Source organism: Oryctolagus cuniculus, chromosome 5, assembly GCF_964237555.1.
Source record: "Oryctolagus cuniculus chromosome 5, mOryCun1.1, whole genome shotgun sequence".
NCBI classification, from domain to species: domain Eukaryota; kingdom Metazoa; phylum Chordata; class Mammalia; order Lagomorpha; family Leporidae; genus Oryctolagus; species Oryctolagus cuniculus.
The window spans coordinates 136,548,396-136,568,335 of NC_091436.1; the positions used below are offsets into that span (position 1 = coordinate 136,548,396).

The 19,940-nt window shown below is 41.0% G+C and overlaps 1 protein-coding gene across 3 annotated transcripts; it reads left to right on the forward strand.

Moving 5' to 3' along the window:
* Positions 1 to 1,474: 1,474 nt before the first annotated feature.
* LOC100009510 (butyrophilin-like protein 1) lies at positions 1,475 to 10,289 on the forward strand. Of its 3 annotated transcripts, none has more exons than XM_070074715.1 (10): positions 1,475 to 1,795; positions 2,277 to 2,413; positions 4,923 to 5,273; positions 5,952 to 6,233; positions 6,368 to 6,568; positions 7,117 to 7,137; positions 7,224 to 7,250; positions 7,428 to 7,454; positions 8,454 to 8,480; positions 9,132 to 10,289. In XM_070074715.1, exons 2-10 carry the CDS (start codon positions 2,332 to 2,334, stop codon positions 9,629 to 9,631), a joined length of 1,518 nt encoding a protein of 505 aa, XP_069930816.1. In that variant the 5' UTR covers positions 1,475 to 1,795; positions 2,277 to 2,331; the 3' UTR covers positions 9,632 to 10,289. The 3 variants fall into 3 exon arrangements, with proteins under 3 accessions (XP_069930816.1, XP_069930815.1, XP_008247455.2); XM_070074714.1 differs by having other exon boundaries at positions 1,475 to 1,791; XM_008249233.4 differs by having other exon boundaries at positions 1,475 to 1,751.
* Positions 10,290 to 19,940: the final 9,651 nt, after the last annotated feature.

A 19,940-nucleotide genomic window follows, 5' to 3' on the forward strand; every position in this document is an offset into this window, starting at 1 on the left:
GTGGATGAATGGATGAAGAAAATGTGTTGTATACACACAATGGAATGCTATTCAGTAATAGAAGGCAGTACAGTTATTTGTAATATAAGGAATTAGAGGACATTATGTTAAGTGAGATAAGAATATTATGTTAAGTGAAGTACAGAAAGACAGTACTGCATGATCTCATTCATATGTGGAATCTGAAAATATTGATCTCACAGAAGCTGACAGAATAATCATTACCAGAGTTTAAGAGAGTATGGGGGGTGGATAAAGATTAATCAATGGGTATTAAGTTATAGTTAGGAGAAATACATAAGTACTGGTATCCTATTGCACAGTAGCATGACTATAGATAAAGATAACATATAGTATATTTTAAAAAACTAGAAGAAAGAATTTTGAATGTTTTTTACTGTGAATAAATGATAAATATTTTTAAGAGATAGATATGCATATCTTGATTTGAACATTGCACAGTATATACATGTATCAAAGTATCTCATGGTATTCATACAATGTAATATTAAACAGCGGTAAATATACAAAATGCTGATATACACAACATCACTAAATCTCAAAAATCATTTTGTTTAGCCAAAGGATCCAAATCATAAAGCATACATTTCATACAGTGTATGATTCCTTTTGTTGTTGTTTTTGAAGTTTTAGAGTAGGCAGGATTAAACCATCATAATTTGTATTAGAATACTGTTGATATGACTGGTGTGGCTGAAAATGAATGTGAGGGAAATATTCAAGAGTCAGAACTGTTTTATATTTTGATCAAGGTAGTGGTTACATTAGTGTAAGCATTTGTGAAACTTCTTTGAAGTGTACATTTCCAAACTCATGTATTCTGTATGTGGATTATATGTTAATTGATTAGATTTCTAAAAAGCTGCATGCCCCTAATGGAGACTAAAGAATATTCATTTAGGAGTTGGTGCCTTCAGCCAAACTGTTAGCAGATCAGTCCTACTATTTAGACAATTGCTTGGGTCCCTGATTATCGGTAAACCTTGTTGACATGAAGAAACACTGAGCTCAGGAAGATATGAAATGGAAAGCAAGCTCCTCTGAACACATTCTACGTCTGGGACAATCGTGTTACTCTTTCTAGTCTCCCACTGGGGGCCCTAAGTCTGTGGAACAAAGAGCCCTCCATTTCTGAACTCTGATCTTTCCCCTGCACCACTCTACAAGTGGCCTCTAATGTCAATTAGAGTATGGTAAGAAGAAATTACGCTTCTTTTGCTTTTATTCTATAATAAATAGATTTAGTAATTTGAACATTGCAAAGACCCACAAATCTGAACATCACACAGGAAGATGCTTCCTTCACTCTGAATAATGTGATTTCAGCCCTCTGCTAGTGAGAGAAGGGACCTACATTTTCAACAAGGGCACATATTCCAGGTCTTACTCTGTAGCCCAACCCAGTTCAAAGTACCCTGCAGTGAACTTTATTACTTTCTCTTTTAAAATAACTGAAGACTTCAGCAAAGTCAGGCTGCGGTTTTCTTCTTAGATTCCTTCCGGGAGCGACATTCACAAACCTGTGCATCTTGGCAGCAAGGTGTGCCCCTCTTCTCAAGACTATTTTCCCAATTCAGTGAAGTTAGAAACCTGCCAGCTCCAGACCCTGAAGCCACACCCTTGGATGCTGACTATGAGAACAACCAGGTGCAAACTGCCTACGGAGCCAGGCTTATTGGTGCACTGAGGAGACCAGAAGCTTCCAGAAATCCATCAGCTCCATCTAGATGGTGAGAGAGAAATATGTGGTGATCTGCAGAGGTGTCTGTGGTAGGTGAGGTTACTGGCAAACAGGGGCTTAAGTTCTGGGGCTTAGGGGGAGAAAAGGAGTTAAGTCACAAGAGCTGTTTTTGGTAAATAAACAAACAAATGCAAAAAGACTGAAGATAGATTGGCTGAGGAGAGTGATCTTGTTCTGTTTGACTTCAATTGTTCAGTGTTGACTTAGGGTTTTCAATTCCAAGAGAGCCCTGGTGAGGTGACTCTACAGAGAAGCAAGACAGAAGCAGAGCACAAGAGAATAGTTTACAGTATTCTACACTTAATGTAGCAGCAGTTGGTTTTCAGGAAAAAAAAAGAGAGAAAGAGAAGGAAAATCCACTGAGCAGGGAGGAGGGGGAGTTGATGCTGCTTGTCTTAAGGTCTGTAAGGGGGAGTTAGCCCAAATAAAATATAAAGTTAAGTCTTTGAACAGAAAATTCTTTTTTCTTAAAGGACTCTTAAACTGCTGGCTGTCTCACCCCCTTCTCTTACAGAATAATTCAACATAATTCACTGTCAGAGTGAACATTTCCCTCTGCTCTGACGAAGATGCTGCGTTTTCCCAGGCTGTCTCCATCTGGCTTTCTTCTCCCTTCGCTCCTTCTCCAGATGTTCATCTGGTATTCAGCAGGTCAGTGTTCTGCCTCATACTTTTTATTTATTGGTTTCTTTTCAATGTCTCCTCTTACATAAATGGAAACATGTGTCAGTCAAGAAAACTCTCTCACATCATCTCCCCTTACTCCTTTGGGTAAATCTTGTAAAATCATACTTGTAATATTTATCTACAATGTCACTGATTATAGGTGACTTTAGCCTATTGACCTTTGATTTATCTGTTAGTGAAAATATTCTTTGTAATTTTCACCCTGCCAAGGAAAGTCTAGAGTACACAAATTTAGACCCAGAGCTTCTGAGTTCTAATTGATTAAGATCTTGGACAAACTACTATTCTTTCTGGGACATGAGTCTTCCCTTCATAAAATAAAAAGGTTCCATAGGATGAAGCTTCAGATGCCAGATTTGGAGATAAACCAAATGCAAGATCACAAGAATGATTTTTTTTCTTATCATCTCCTTAATTTGATGTCAGTTAGATGGTGAGTACCAAAAACTTTAATGTACATGCATGCTAACTCAAAAATTCTATAAAAATTTTGTTCTACAGAAATGCTTTCCCATGTGTGTGATATGCTGTCTGTAGCAATTGTTGGAAGCAGTGTAAATATTCACTGATTTAGGAAAAGCTTGAAAATGATGGTGCAGGCAGTGAAAAAACGAAGTAGAGCCAACTACAAGTACTAAAATGTCTGTTGTTGCAGCAGTTGCTATATAATGATCTCACATGATGAATTCACAATGATTTTTTCCACTATGCTTTCGCTACATGTAATGCCAAATACCTTTTTCTAAATTAAATTCCTCACACACTGTGTATTGCCAACATCCTAATATCAAGTAGCTAAAAACATATATCTCCTGAGTTTCAACAGTACCCAGTATTTTATGCAGGGATGGAATAGAATGGGGACCACTGCCTCAATCCAGCACAATGGCTACTGTCATTCTCCTTGCCTAGACTGTCTGGTCCACACTCTCAGCTGGTCAGTGCCACTTTCTCTAAGTTCATATGCCCTTGCCTTTTGTACTCAGTCCTCCTGGGCACCCACACAGCCACTCTGTTCTGAATTCTTCCCACCCCAGAATCATCACACTTGTGGGACCTGGGCACCGCAATGTCCTGTGCCTCTGCCTATGCAAGTTTTACCAGTCACTTTGTGACCGTGGGTTTCTACAATAAAGATGTTTTCTTGCTGCAAATGCACGCCCTGGCAGTGAGTAATGGCTCAAACCACATGGGCGTAGGATTAAGTTTTGGGCTCCTGGTTTCTGCCTGGCCCAGCACCATCTGTTGAGGGTATTTGAGGAGTAAATCAGCAGAATGAGGACCTCACTCCTCTTTATGTCTCTTGCAAATGCAATGAAAATAAACAACTAAATTTTTTTAACTAAAAATTTTAATTGGATGGCTCAGGTGACTTGATGAAGGAGCCTATTTCACAACTCAGACAAAATCTCCATTTTCTCTGCGGCACCTCCTTCATCTTTAATAAGGGCTGCCTGCCTCTCAACACAGACACACAAACCTTTGTTTCCTGCACCTTTTTCATGAAAGTAATTTTCATAGGAAAAAATTCTTTAAGGTTTAAAGCCTTCATAGTTATTTGCAAATAAATAAAAAGCCCTATCTTCCTTTAAAAGTCTACTTTTTAAAAAAAATTTTATTTATTTCAGAGGTAGAGTTACAGAAAGTGAGAGGAAGAGACAGAGAGAAAGGTCTTCCTTCCTTTGGTTCACTCCCCAGATGGCCGCAATGGCTGGAGCTGTGCCGATCTGAAGCCAGGAGCCAGGAGCTTCTTCTGGGTCTCCCATGTGGGTGCAGGGGCCCAAGGACTTGGGCCATCTTCTACTGCTATCCCAGGAACAGCAGAGAGATGGATCGGAAGAGGAGCAGCTGGGACTAGAATCAGCGCCCATACGGAATGCCAGCGCTGCAGGCAAAAGATTAACCTACTGTGCCATGGCATCAGCCCCTAAAAGTCTACTTTTATCTTTAGGATAAAATCTTGTCTCCCTTTCCCAACCCAGGGCAAGGTCAAGGTCAGAAATGTCTAGTGTCTACTTACCCTCCTAGGACAGAAAGGTATGAGTGAGGAGAGTTATAACCTCCACTCTCCTCCCCTTCAGAAAAGATAATTGCTTAGTGGGTTACTTTGCCACATTTAATTATCAATAAATCTCTTCTACATAATTTACATATAAATACTATTTGGAATGCCCTTTCAAATGCCAAACTATCAATAGTTGTTACTTCTGAAGAAATGAGTGGAATCCGTTGGAAGAGAGTAAGAGGAATATAGTTGGAGAAAACATTATATATACATGTATATATATATAAATTTATATATGCACAGATTTTTTTATAGAGATAAATTTTTAAATTTTAAAACATATTATTTTTCTGGAAAAATTATACAAATAAGAAATATGTTTGAGTTCCCAAATCAAGAAATATCACTGGGCTTATAATCTCAACCTCTGTCACTCATTCCCACCATCTGTGCTTGGTTTCCCTGCAGGGTCCCAGTTTTCTGTGAAGGGTCCTGCTGAGCCTATCGTGGTCTCACTTGGGGCAGACGCCACTCTACCCTGCCAGCTGTCCCCTGAGCAGAGTGCCGCCGGCATGCACATCCGGTGGTACCGAGCGCAGATCTCCCCGGCGGTGCTGGTTTTCCAGGACGGACAGGAGCACAGTGAGGAGCAGATGCTGGAGTACCGTGGCAGGACCCAGTTGGTGACCGACTCCATTGACACGGGGAGTGTGACCCTGCTGATACAGAATGTCCGGGCCTCTGACGATGGCCAGTACCGGTGTTATTTTAGAGACGGTGACATCTCGCGAGAGGCCACTGTGGAGTTGAATGTTGAAGGTATGTGACCTTGGCAGCGTGTGGGGCATGCTGCAAAGCCAGGAGCAAGGTAGGACCTCTGGATTCCTCACCTGCACGGCTTTCCATCTGGGATGTGCTGACACACTATTTTTGCCTTGTAAAATGCCTGCTTCCTAGGTTGTACCTAAGGCTAAGACTGTCTATGCTAACCACTCTAAAATACATCTAAAGATGTTTTCGGATCAGCGCGGTGCGCCGGCCGCGGCGGCCATTGGAGGGTGAACCAACGGCAAAAAAGGAAGACCTTTCTGTCTCTCTCTCTCACTGTCCACTCTGCCAGTCAAAAAAAAAAAAAAAAAAAAAAAAAAAAAAGATGTTTTGACATACAAAAGTTCCCAGAAAATTTATTCAGCAGTAGTATTAAGTACTGACAGCCTCAAGCATTATTTTTAACCTAATCAGGAGAGAAAACTAAGTAACAGAATTAGATTTTTTTTTTTTTTTGGTTTCAACTGTCCCTGTTATTTCCTCTTCACTAAATGACCCAGAAGCTCTCTCAGTCCAAATACATTGCCAAGGCAGTAAGTTGATTTCAAAACAGAGCCACAAGTCAGCCTAAGGCTCACATCCGAACTCCAGTCTCCTCCTCAGTGAAGGGCCTCAGAGACCCTGCGCTCTGAGATCCCGAGACCTCAGGTAACTGCTTTCTCTCCCCAGGCCTGGGCACGGTCCCTCGTGTTCACATGACGGGGCCTGAGGACGGTGGGATCCGAGTGCTGTGCTCCTCAGAAGGCTGGTTCCCAAAGCCAACGGTGCAGTGGAGAGACAGCGCGGGCGGGAAGCTGCTATCGCCGCCAGAGTCTCAGACCCAGGACGGCGATGGGCTCTTCCAGGTGGAGGCTTCTCTCGTAGTCAAGGACAGCTCCTTGGGCAATGTGACCTGCTCCATCCAGAATCCCCTCTCCCGTCAGGAGCTCGCATCAGCCATCTTCCTCCCAGGTGATTGGGGCCCAAGCCTCACCAAGGAGGAGTAAGGACAGGAAGTGGGGAGGAGGCTGGCAGGGAGTCCTGGGGAAACAGCAGCGCTTCCTCCAGGCTGGTCGCTGACAGTGCCTCTGTACGCCCCGGTGCAGAGCCCTTCTTCCCCAGGGTGTCTCCGTGGAAAGCCGCCCTGGCTTGGACGGTCCCTGTGCTGAGTCTCCTCCTCGTTGGGATCAGCTACATTGGCTGGAGAGAACGTCAAGCCAAAGAGGAGGAGATAAAGAGAAGTGAAAGAGAAGCTAAAGAAAGAGATAGGGTGAAGAAGGGAAAAGAAGAGGCATTTAAGAGCAAAGGTAAATTGGGGTTACAAGAGCAAATTAGAGGTTCATGCAAAAGCTGGGGAGGACTGGGTAGATAGGGAAATCAGAGATTTCACAGGAAACACAGGGGACCAGGCATTCTGCAGAGCTAGGAGTCTTGTGCAGAGGAGAAAACCCTGTGGGAAGCTGGATCAGGGCACCGTGGTCAGGAGGCCTCAAAATGTGGCTCCTCAAACCACACCACGGCTGCCTCACACCCAGTCAGAACTATTTCTCTCTCCTTCTGTACATGTTTTCCCCAGAATTCTCTCCCTACTCGTACTTCAAGAGTAAGCTTCTGACAAACCCAAGAAATTCTGAAGTCTCATGAAGCATGGTTATTTCTTCCCCTGTGACCCCAAGGCATCCCCTACTTTTCTTAGCACTTGCTATTTTAGACTGGGCATCCATGTTTGCTGCCCCTTCTCACCCAGAATACGAGATCCTTAAGAGAAGGCCAAATCTAATTCATCTGACTACTCCCCAAACTCAGGGACAGCTAAAATCTCAGCTGATGGGTTTTATATCTCCTTCTCTTTCAGAAAGCCTCAAAAAAGAGCTCGGTAAGTCCTACTGCCTCTCATGCCCCTGTAGTTTGTTTCCCCTTTCATGCCTGTCTGGGACTCTCATGGGATGTTGTTTCTTTCAGAAGAGCGGAAGGAACTGTACCTTCAAGGTAAGAGACTTGGCCTTTCCCCTACCTGATGCCCCGGTGTCTCATCCTTTCTTAGCTCCTCTCCTTGGAGGAAAAGACAAAAGATGAAATAGTGGAAGAAAAAGAGGAGGAAAGGAAGGAATGTGAGATCACAGATTACTACCTCAACTTGGCTTACCTGGGTTTGTTCTGTTTCAGATTGGAAGAAGGCCCTGCTGTATCCTGGTAAATAATGCTCCTAAATCTTGCCTAGAATCTCTAGTGTTATGAGCTCAATAAATAGACACTAAACATGGACCCACAAACACACACACATACATGCGCACACCCCTGCCCATTTGCAATTTGTGGAAATGTATTTGGTATCAATGTGTGGTAATTAGAGGTAAAGTGAAAGGGGAAGTCATTACTACCTGGTGAATTTCACAACAGGCTGGTGTAGGCCTCATTGTTAGTCTGTTCACGCTGAGAAGGGGGACAGAGAATTCGGAGAATTCAGAGTGATTTTGGTCAAACAATGAATCTATTGTATCAGTATTTTTATACCACAAATAAACAAATAAGGTACAAAAGAATAATAATATAGGGGATGGTTTTGTGGTGCAGTAGACCAACCTGCTGCCAGCAACACTGGCATCCCATATAAGAACTGGTACTAGACCCAGCTGCTCCACTTCTAATCCAGCTCCCTGTCAAGTTGCCTGGGGAGGCAGTGAAGATGACCCAAGTACCTGGGCCCTGCCACCCATGTGGGAGACTTGGATGATGTTTCAGGCTCCCAGATTTGGCCTGGCCCAACTTCTGTTGTTATGGCCAGTTGGGGAGTAAACCAGCAGATGAAAGATTCTCTCTCTTTCTCTCTCTCTCCCAATCTCTCTGTAATTCTGCCTTTCAAATAAATAAATAAATCTTAAAACATAAAAACAGATAATATATTTTGTAGCTGGAAGTATATATTAAATAGAATTTTATCTATTCAAGACAAACCAAGTAAGAATTGATATACAGGAGCATAGATTTAAACAGTTTGGAAAACTACCTAAGCTGAGACAGAGCACAGACAGCATCTACTTGTGCTGTAGTTTCTGGATCTACTGGAGACTGAGGGGTTTTGGGAGGAAGTGAGGAAAGTTGGGAGGAGAAAGTAGCCATCCAGGGTAGGAAGCATCTTCTGTTTTTCATTCCCTGGGTGCATGCCCTTTAATTTGTATTGCTCTTTTTCAGACTGGAGAAAGGAAAAGTTCCAGGCTGGTGAGTGATTTTTGGCCCCTTTCCAATGTACCTTTCATACCTCATTTTCCCTTATTAACACCATTTTCTAGTGGAAAAGACAAGGTACCATTATTCTGGTAAAGAGATGGAAGACCATGAAGGTCATGAAATGTTACCCTGAACTATTAACTGGTTGTGTTTCCATCTCCACATATTGGCCTGCTTTCTTGTCTGTGGGGTCCACTTAGTTTTGAAAACAGGGATTAATGTAATCTTTCAGCTGAGGAGACCCCAAAGTAATAGGTGCTGGAAATGCAGAGTCAGCTGCTATTTTTAGAGATTAGTTTATGTGAGACCTATTACACGGTGATGAATGTGTAGACATTTATTCTTCTATAAATTAAATCACGGTCCTAATTTATAAAGAACATGGAAAGGAAATATTCTCAAGTAAATATTGCAAGTCCTGGCTCACTCTGGCACTCTGCTCAGATGCTAATTGTAGCAAAGATGATATAAAACATGAAGAGTCCCATCAAATGCACCTTGAGAGGACATTCAAGCCCAACATGCACACCTTGAGAAGTGTTGATATACCACTAGCTCCTCATTTTCTTTGTTTCTTTAGAGTTTTATCTGTACAACAACTTTCTGAAATATTCAGTGGTGGTTCTTTTTTTGTTCTTCTAGCTGTGGTGACTATATATAATGAAAGGCTTTCTGAGAACAATTCTGGAACAGAAGGAAAAGAGAACCACAGGAAGGAGTCACAGAATCTCATCTCAGTGGAGCAAAGATATTTCACATCAGGGAGACATTACTGGGAGGTGGACATTAAGGATGCTGATGAGTGGACACTAGGCATTTTTGAAGAAAATACGGTTAAGAATGCATCATCTAGCGAACCATCAAAGAAAAAATTCAGAGTCTTAGAGAAGAAGCGAGGTACATACCGGGCTCTTGGCTACTGTTTCCAAGACATTTTTAAAGAGGAGACTCTCCATATAGAAAAGGATCCACAAAAGATTGTGATTTTCTTAGATTATGGGGATAGTGATGTTTCTTTCTATGACATAGATAGTGGTGACCACATCTTTTCCTTCACTGAACCCAGCTTCTCTGGATCACTGTATCCTTACTTCATTCATAAACCCGTGGAGTTCTCCGTATGTGCACAGCCCACTGACTGACTTAGAGGCAGATCTCACACAAATGCTGCAGCCCAGGACTCCAGTCCTGATCAGTGACCCCAGGCACCACTGAGCATGGGGTCTCCACGGGTACTCATGGATAGAGATTATTACATAAAAAGTGGTATTCCTTGAACAATCTGCAGAGAAGAATCAGGTTTCTTTCATTATTTTTGTAAATGTAATTTCTAACTTTATATTCAATATTTTCCAGATTGATAATTTCCTAAAATGAACTGCTACAAGAATGGCATGAATAAAAGCAAATATGTGCAATTAGAAAGACGTGGCAATTATTTTAGTATTCGATTCTGCATAAGGGGCCGTTGCTGTGTCATGGTGGGCTGGGATCCCGTGTGGGTATGCCAGTTTGGGTCCCAGCTGCTCCTCTTCCAATCCAAATCTTTGCTGTGGCCCGGGAGGGCAGTGGAGGATGGCCCAGGTGCTTGGGCCCCTGTACCCATGTCGGAGGCCCAGGACAAGGGAGGCTCCTGGCTCCTGGCTTCAAATTGGCTCAGCTCAGCTAAGCTGTGCTCAGCTCTGGCCATTGTGGCCATTTGGGAAGTGGACCAGCAAATGGAGAACCTTCCGCTTGTCTCTCCCTCTCTGTGTCTGTAATTCTCTCTCTCAAATAAACAAATAAATTTTTTTTTAAAAACTATTCAGTATAAGTAAAATTATTCTATCAATTGGCTCTGTAAGCTTTGTTTACACTCTTTCTGTGTTTGTTTAGTAAAGAACTGGTAAAGAATAAATTGTATACAGCACAGTTCTTTGGACTACACATAGACTAGCATGGCTAAAGCAATGTTCAAAGAAATAAAAATTAAATGAACATCATAGTTCTCAAGAGCAAAACAGCAACACTGAATAAAACTACAAAACAATGCTATTTACAAATGTTTAAGGAGAAAACTTAAATTTTAATTTGATAACCAGACAAGATTAGATATTAAATGCAAGGATAATTGTAGGAAAGAAAAAAAATGTCAATTACAATCCAGTTCTAACAAATGTGATGATGTTAACATGATGTGGCTCTGGGGCCACCATAATGAAGTGAGCACATACTGGAGGAGGAAGAGAGGAAAATTCCATTGCTTTGCCTTAGATATTAATAAAGCAAATAATTACATATTGGGAAATTCTAAGTAGGGGGAAGATTCTTCTTTTTCCCCTTCCAATCAAAACCATTAATTACATTGTAACAAACAATTACAGGAAACAGTATCCAGTACTCAAACAGGGATGGCAATAGTATGTTCCTATCAGCCTGGCTGGAAATCTTTGCAAATTCAGTGGGCGTTGGGTACTGAAACTGGGACATGAAGAACTTAAGATTCTTGTCTTATTAGCAGGAAACAATCAGCATTAGACTCAAAACAGCCACAGTTCTGATGATTAAATATTAAAAACAAGAAAGACCCAAAAGTCCTAAGTTGTTTAGCAATGTCTTAACTTCATCCCAGAAGAGAGTTCAATGAGGTAAAATGCATAATGTCTGACATCCAATCAATAATGACCTGGTATGAAAAAAATAAAATATAATTAACAACAAAGAGAAAATCAATAGATTAAAATGACACATAACTTATACAGCTGTTAGAATTAACAGACAAGAACATTATAGTAGAAGTTACAACTATCTCCAAATGTTCAAAATGATAGAGATTGAATTTATAAGATTCAAATTGAGTTTCTAGAAATGAAAACTATAACAAGTGAGATGAAGATGAAACTGGATCAGTCTGAGGATACAGGGATAAACAAACTCAAGGACTTTTCTTATTTGCTAAGTTGACAATCAATACGAAGACTGCTCCTGACACCAGAACGGGGAGAGGGGTGGATTCCTCACACAGCAGCAAGCAGTCAATCCTGCAAGAAACACCAGCTGGATGTCTTAATTCAGTTTGATTCTGACACTATCTAGCTGGAGACAGCATCAAACCACCGACTGAGGGCTAGCTCTCACAAGACCGCATCCACTTTAGATGATACTTGAAGGCACAGGTTGTTTATCTGTATTTCTGACTCACCAGCTCTCTTAGTGTTTCCAACCTTCTTTTAGGATTCAACTAACAAGCTAGAGTAACTCACAGAAATCAGATAAACTTTCATACTTGCTGAATTATTATAAAGGAACATTATGAAGGATGCTAAAGAGATGCACAGGGTGAAATGTTTTGGGTGCAACAAGGATTTGTATGCCCTTTCTGGCTGTGGAACACTCTGGGCCCCTCCACATGTTCACTAGAAGCTCTCTGATCCAGTCCTTTTGGGATTTAATGGAATGTTCAGGGGCACAGTTGGTTAAATCATTGGCCTTAGTGCTCACCGAATCTTCAGCCCCTCTCTCCTCCCTGGAACTTGGATTCTGGAACTGAAAGTTTCGTTTTGTTTTTGAAGGGTCACAGAGAGAGGGAGAAACAGAGAGATAGAGAGAGGGAGAGAGCCTCCACCCGCTGGTTTGCTGGTTCACTTCCCAAGTAGCTGCAATGGTCAGGGTGGGCCAGGCATAAATCAGGAGCCAGGAGCTTCTTCCTGGTCTCTCACATGGGTGCAGGGGCCCACACACTTGGGCCATCCCCTGCCACCCTCCTAGGTACACCAGTAGAGAGCTGGACCAGAAGTAGAGCAGCCAGGACTTGAAATGGTGCCCACAAGGGACCCCAGCATCATAGGCACTGGCTCCACCCACCATGCCATAAAGCTGGCCCCTGGGACTGAAAATCTTAATTCTCTAATCCCACCTTGATTTTTCTGGTGACCAGCACAAGGCCCCCTCCCTCATGCCTCACCCTGCCCAGAATCTACCCCCCTAATCATTAGCATACAAAAATACAACTTATACTTGGAAGAGTCCAAGGATTTTATTTTTAATAATAAATTTTTCTTACATTTTTAAGACACAGAAAAGTTTTACATATTCATATGATATCATGTGATGTTTTAATATATGTACATACTGAGTAATAACCAATCATAGCAAAAATATATCCTCAAATATGTAACATTGCTTTATAGTGAAAATATTCAAAATATTGTCTTCCAAGTTTTTTTAAATAGAGAAATATGCAGTACACTAACATTACTTACAGTGACTCTACTGTGTAACAAAACCCCAGGACTTCTTATTTATTTATTTATTTTAATTTAATTTATTTCATTTTGCCTTAAGTGCAACTAGTGAAAGAGAAATGAGGGAAGGGAAGAAAGAGAGAGGAGAGAGGAGAGAGGAGAGAGGAGAGAGAGAGAGAGAGAGATATCTCATCTGCTGGTTCACATCCCAAATCCCAAATGCCTGCAACAGCCAAGTCTGGGCCAGGCTAAAGCCAGGAGCCCAACACTCAATCCAGGTCTCCCACTTGGGTGGCAGGGAGCCACTGCTTGAGCCATCACCTCCTCTTCCCAGATACACATTAGCAGGAAGCTGGAATTGGGAGTGGAGATGGTACCCAAATTCAGGCACCTTCATGTAGGACTTGGGCTGCACAGGTGGTATCCTAACTGCTATGCCAAATGACTGCCCTAAACCCTAGAACATCTTATTCCCATGTAGCTGTGATTTAGTACCCATTATTGGCCGGCGCCGCGGCTCACTAGGCTAATCCTCCACCTTGCGGCGCCGACACACCGGGTTCTAGTCTCGGTCGGGGCACCGGATTCTGTCCCAGTTGCCCCTCTTCCAGGCCAGCTCTCTGCTGTGGCCAGGGAGTGCAGTGGAGGATGGCCCAAGTGCTTGGGCCCTGCACCCCATGGGAGACCAGGAGAAGCACCTGGCTCCTACCTTCGGATCAGCATGGTGCACTGGCTGCAGCGCACCAGCCGTGGCGGCCATTGGAGGGTGAACCAATGGCAAAAGGAAGACCTTTCTCTCTGTCTCTCTCTCTCACTGTCCACTCTGCCTGTCAAAAGAAAAAAAAAACAGAGCTCTCTCCAGATCCTCTGCCTCTTTAAAAAAAAAAAAGTACCCATTATTCAAACTTTCCTCACCCCTCCCCTCCCCTTACCTCCCCAGCCTCTGATAATCCACCACTATACTCTAAACTTCTATGAGATCACCTTTTATTTATTTTTTTCCTTTTTTAAAATTTTTTCAACTTTTATTTAATAAATATAAATTTCCAAAGTACAACTTTTGGATTATAGCGGCTTTTACCCCCATAACCTCCATCCCATGTCCCACTCCCTCTCCCATCCCATTCTTCATCAAGATTTATTTTCAATTATCTTTCTATACAGAAGATCAACTTAGTATATACTAAGTAAAGATTTCAACAGACTACACCCACACAGACACACAAAATATAGAGTACTGGTTGAGTAGTAGTTTTGTTGTTAATTAGCATAGTATAACACATTAAGGACAGAGGTCCTACATGGGGAGCAGGCGCACAGTGACTCCCATTGTTGATTTAACAATTGACACTCTTATTTATGACATCAGTAATCACCCTGAGGCTTTTGTCATGAGCTGCCAAGGCTATGGAAGCCTCTTGAGTTCACAAACTCCGATCTCATTTAGACAATGGCATATTCAAAGTGGAAGTTCTGTCCTCCCTTCAGAGAAAGGTATGTCCTTCTTTGATGGCCCATTCTTTCCGCTGGGATCTCACAGAAATCTTTCATTTAGGTCATTCTTTTTGCCACAGTGTCTTGGCTTTCCATGCCTGAAATACTCTCATGGGCTTTTTAGCCAGATCCGAATGCCTTAAGGGCTGATTGTGAGGCCAGAGTGTTGTTTAGGGCATCTGCCATTCTATGAGTCTGCTGTGTATCCTGCTTCCCATGTTGGATCATTCTCTCTTTTTTTAATTCTATCTATTTGCAGACATTAGTCTTATTTATATAATCCCTTTGATACTTAATCCTATCTTTTTGATCAATTATGAATTAAACTGATCCCTTTAACAAGTAAGATGGCATTGGAACATGCGACATTGATGGGATTGAATTGGAATCCCCTGGTACGTTTCTAGCTCTACCATTAGGGGTAAGTCTGAGTGAGCATGTGCCAAACTGTACATCTCCTCCCTCTCTTATTCCCACTCTCCTCCCTCTCTTATTCCCAATCTTATATTTAACAGGGGTCATTTTTAGTTAATTTTAAATGCCTAAGAATAATTCTGTTTTAATTAAAGAGTTCAACCAATGGTATTAAGTATAATAAAATAATACTAAAAGAATAAAATAGTAAGTTTTATTTTATCAGGACAAGGGCTGATCAAGACATTGTTTCTCATAGTGTCTATTTCATTTCAACAGGTTTCTTTTTAGGTGCTCAGGTAGTTGTTACCAATCAGGGAGAACATATGATATTTGTCCCTTTAGGACTGGCTTATTTCACTCAGTATGATGTTTTCCATAATCCTCCTTTTTGTTGCAAATGACCAGATTTCATTTTTTTTACTGCTATATGGTATTCTATCGAGTAAATATCCCATAATTTCTTTATCCAGTCTATTGTTGATGGGCATTTAGGTTGATTCCAGGTCTTAGCTATTGTGAATTGAGCTGCAATAAACATTGAGTTGCAGATAGCTCTTTTATGTGGGGAGCAAACCGGACTAGACTGAGTTACTGGAATTAAGACTTATTCTATGCATCTGCTCTCCCACAATATGGCGCTGGGAGAGAAGTAAACAGCTTCTGCACAGCTGCCTCCAGTTTAACCAATAAACTGTAGGACTTGCTCCTGATTGGAGAGCAGCGTACTCGGCGTGTGGGCAGCCGAGTTGGGATTGGCGGAGGAGGACTATAAAGGAGGAGAGAGACGGCATGCACCAGGAACATCTATGGGGAACATCTAAGGGGAACATGTAGCTGAAGGAACACCTGTGCAGCCCCCGAGAGAGCCGGCCGGCGGTGTGCCGCTCCCCTGCGGAAGTGGGGAATGTGGCCAGGGGGAACTGCCCTTCCACGGAGGTGGAAGGGACGGTAGCCAACCCGGGAAGAACCAGCAGCAAACCCGGGGAGGGCCGAGCAGATGAAAGAACAGCGCAGGGTCCTGTGTTGCTCCTCCACGAAGAGGGGGAGCGACACTTTTATTTGCCAATTTAATTTCCTTTGGGTAAATTCCAAGGAGTGGGATGGGTGGGTTGTGTGGTAGTGCTAATTTCAGGTTTCTGATAAATCTCCAAACTGTCTTCCATGGTGGCTTTACCAGCTTGCATTCCCACCAACAGTGGATTAGTGTGCTTTTTTTCCCACATCCTCACTAATATCTGTTGTTGGTAGACAACTTATACTTGGAAGAGTCCAAGGATTTTATTTTTAATAATAAATTTTTCTTACATTTTTAAGACACAGAAAAGTTTTACATATTCATATGATATCATGTGATGTTTTAATATATGTACATACTGAGTAATAACCAATCATAGCAAAAATATATCCTCAAATATGTAACATTGCTTTATAGTGAAAATATTCAAAATATTGTCTTCCAAGTTTTTTTAAATAGAGAAATATGCAGTACACTAACATTACTTACAGTGACTCTTCTGTATGTGAGCCATTCTATCCGGGGTGAGGTAAAACCTCATTGTTTTTTTTTTTTTTATATATATATCTTAAAGAAACATTTTATTTAATGAGTACAAATCTCATCAGTACAACTTTAGGAATATAGTGATTCTTCTCATTATGCTGCCCTCCCTCCTCCACTCTCACCCCACTCCTCCTCCCTTGCTCATTCCAAGTTCCATTATCCTTTAAGATACATTTTTATTTAACTTTATACATAGAAGACCAACTTTTACAAAGTAGATTTCAACAATTTACACATGCGAACAAACACACACAAGCACACACACATTGTGGTTTTGATTTGCATTTCCCTGATGGCTAGTGATCCTGAATATTTTTTCATGTGTCTGTTGGCCATTTTGATTTCCTTTTTGAAAAATGTCTATTTAGGCCCTTGGCCCACCTCTTAATGGGTTGCTTGTTTTGTTGTAGTGGAGTTTCTTGATCTCTTTGTAGCTTCTGGTTATTAATCCTTTATTGGTCGCATAATTTGAAAATATTTTCTCCCATTCTGTTGGTTGCCTCTTCACTTTCCTGACTGTTTATTTAGCAGTACAGAAACTTCTCAATATGGTGTAATCCCAATTGTTAATTTTGGCTTTGACTGCCTGTGCCTCTGGGGTCTTTTCTAAGAAGTCTTTGCCTTTCTCCGATGTTCTCTAATAATTTGATGATGTTGGGTTGTAGATTTAGATCTTTAATTCCTGTTGAGTGGATTTTGGTGTACGGTGTAAGTAAGGTCGTTCTTCATGCTTCTGCACGCGGAAATCCAGTTTTCCCAGCATCATTTACTGAATAGACTTGCACACTCAGTGTAGGTGGAATACAGCAGGGAGATCCCTCAAAAAACTAAAAATAAAAGTACCGTATGATTTTGGTATATATCCAAGGAGAACAAATTACTCTAAGAGAAATCTGTACTCCCACATTAGTGTGATACAATTCTAGGGTTTTTAGAAGTTACATGCCAAAAAATGGAAGGGATAAAAAATACATATTTCATAATATCTCAATGGGATTCAAATCAGTTTATCCATTGCAGAAAAAAGATTAATGCATTTGAAGATAGATAAATAGAAATTATTCCAACTGGAACACACACTTCTTTCTTACTTGGAAAAATTGAAAAAGCATCACTAAGACACAGAAAAGCATCCAAAGGCCTCATAGATAGGAACTGCAGTCTTGTGCCTGGGATTGAGGATGGGAAATAAGAAGGGGCTTCAAAAAGTTTATGGAAAATGAAATTAAAAGATAATCATGAAATTTCCATGAATTTTTGGAATTTCCTTGGAAAAGCCAAATGTTTGGGTGTTATAAAATACCAAACTAAAAGAACACAAAATGCACAGATCTAAATAAAATATATCATAGCACATAATCATAAAAAAATTCAAAATCAGAGCCGTAAGGAAGTCAAACTAAACACACACACATGAACACACATACACATGTTAAATACAAGACGAAGGTAAGAATGACAGCATCCATATTTCAAGTAATGCAAGTAAGAGAACTGTAAATGAATGTTTTTAAAGTACTCAAAAGAATATATATATATATATATTTTAACTTTTATTTAATGAATATAAATATCCAAAGTACGGCTTATGGGTTACAATGGCTTCCCCCCATAATGTCCCTCCCACCCGCAACCCTCCCCTCTCCCACTCCCTCTCCCCTTCCATTCACATCAAGATTCATTTTCGATTCTCTTTATATACGGAAGATCAGTTTAGCATACATTAAGTAAAGATTTCAACAGTTTGCTCCCACACAGAAACATAAAGTGAAAAATAATAGATGATTTTTTAAATGATGATGAAACCAGATCAGACCTATTGTCATGTTTAATCCCAGTGAGAGTCAAGTTGGGAATTGATAATTTCTTCTTTTTATTTTTTATTTATTTATTTTTTTTATACAGAAGATCAGTTTAGTATACATTAAGTAAAGCTTTCAACAGTTTGCACCTCCATAGAAACACAAAGTGAAATATATTGTTTGAGTACTCGTTATAGCATTAAATCTCAATACACAGCACATTAAGGAAAGAGATCCTACATGAGGAGTAAGTGCACAGTGACTCCTGTTGTTGACTTAACAAATTGACACTCCTGTCTATGGCATCAGTAATCTCCCTATGCTCCAGTCATGAGTTTCCAAGGCTATGGAAGCCCCTTGAGTTCTCCGATTCTTAGCTTGTTTAGACAAGTTCATAGTCAAAGTGGAGGTTCTCTCCTCCCTTCAGAGAAAGGCACCTCCTTCTTTGATGACCTGTTCTTTCCACTGGGATCTCACTCACAGAGATCTTTTTGCCAGAGTGTCTTGGCTTTCCATGCCTGAAATACTCTCATGGGCTTTTCAGCCAGATCCGAATGGCTTTAGGGCTGATTCTGAGGCCAGAGTGCTGTTTAGGACATCCGCCATTCTATGAGTCTGCTGAGTATCTCGCTTCCCATGTTGGATCACTCTCCCCTTTATTTATTCTATCGGTTGGTGTTAGCAGGTACTAGACTTGTTTATGTGCTCCCTTTGACTCTTAGTCCTTTCATTATGATCAATTGTGAACTGAAATTGATCACTTGGAATAGTGAGATGGCATTGGTACATGCCACCTTGATGGGATTGAATTGGAATCCCCTGGTATGTTTCTAACTCTACCATTTGGGGCAAGTCAGCTTGAGCATGTCCCAAATTATACATCTCTTCCCTCTCTTATTCCCACTCTTATGTTTAACAGGGATCACATTTCAGTTAAATTTCTTTTTTTTTTTAATCTTTTATTTAATGAATATAAATATCCAAAGTACGACTCATGTGTTACAATGGCTTCCCCCCCCATACCGTCCCTCCCACCCACAACCCTCCCCTTTCCCACTCCCTCTCCCCTTCCATTCACATCAAGATTCATTTTCGATTATCTTAATATACAGAAGATCAGCTTAGTATACCTTAAGTAAGTATTTCAACAGTTTGCTCCCACACAGAAACATAAAGTGAAAAATAATAGATGATTTTTTTTAAATGATGATGAAATCAGATCAGACCTATTGTCATGTTTAATCCCAGTGAGAGTCAAGTTGGGAATTGATAATTTCTTTCATTTCTTTCATTTCTTTCTTTCTTTTTTTTTTTTTTTTTTTTTTTTTTTACAGAAGATCAGTTTAGTGTACATTAAGTAAAGATTTCAACAGTTTGCACCCCCATAGAAACACAAAGTGAAATATACTGTTTGAGTACTCGTTATAGCATTAAGCCTCAGTGTACAGCACATTAAGGACAGAGATCCTATATGAGGAGTAAGTGCACAGTGACTCCTGTTGTTGACTTTACCAATTGACACTCCTGTTTATGACATCAGTAATCTCCCTATGCACCAGTTATGAGTTTCCAAGGCTATGGAAGCCCCTTGAGTTCTCCGACTCTTATCTTGTTTAGACACGGTCATAGTCAAAGTGGAGGTTCTCTCCTCCCTTCAGAGAAAGGCACCTCCCTCTTTGAAGACCTGTTCTTTCCACTGGGATCTCACTCACAGAGATCTTTTTGCCAGAGTGTCTTGGCTTTCCATGCCTGAAATACTCTCATGGGCTTTTCAGCCAGATCCGAGTGCCTTTAGGGCTGATTCTGAGGCCAGAGTGCTATTTAGGACATCCGCCATTCTATGAGTCTGCTGAGTATCTCACTTCCCATGTTGGATCACTCTCCCCTTTATTTATTCTATCGGTTGGTGTTAGCAGATACTAGACTTGTTTATGTGCTCCGTTTGACTCTTAGT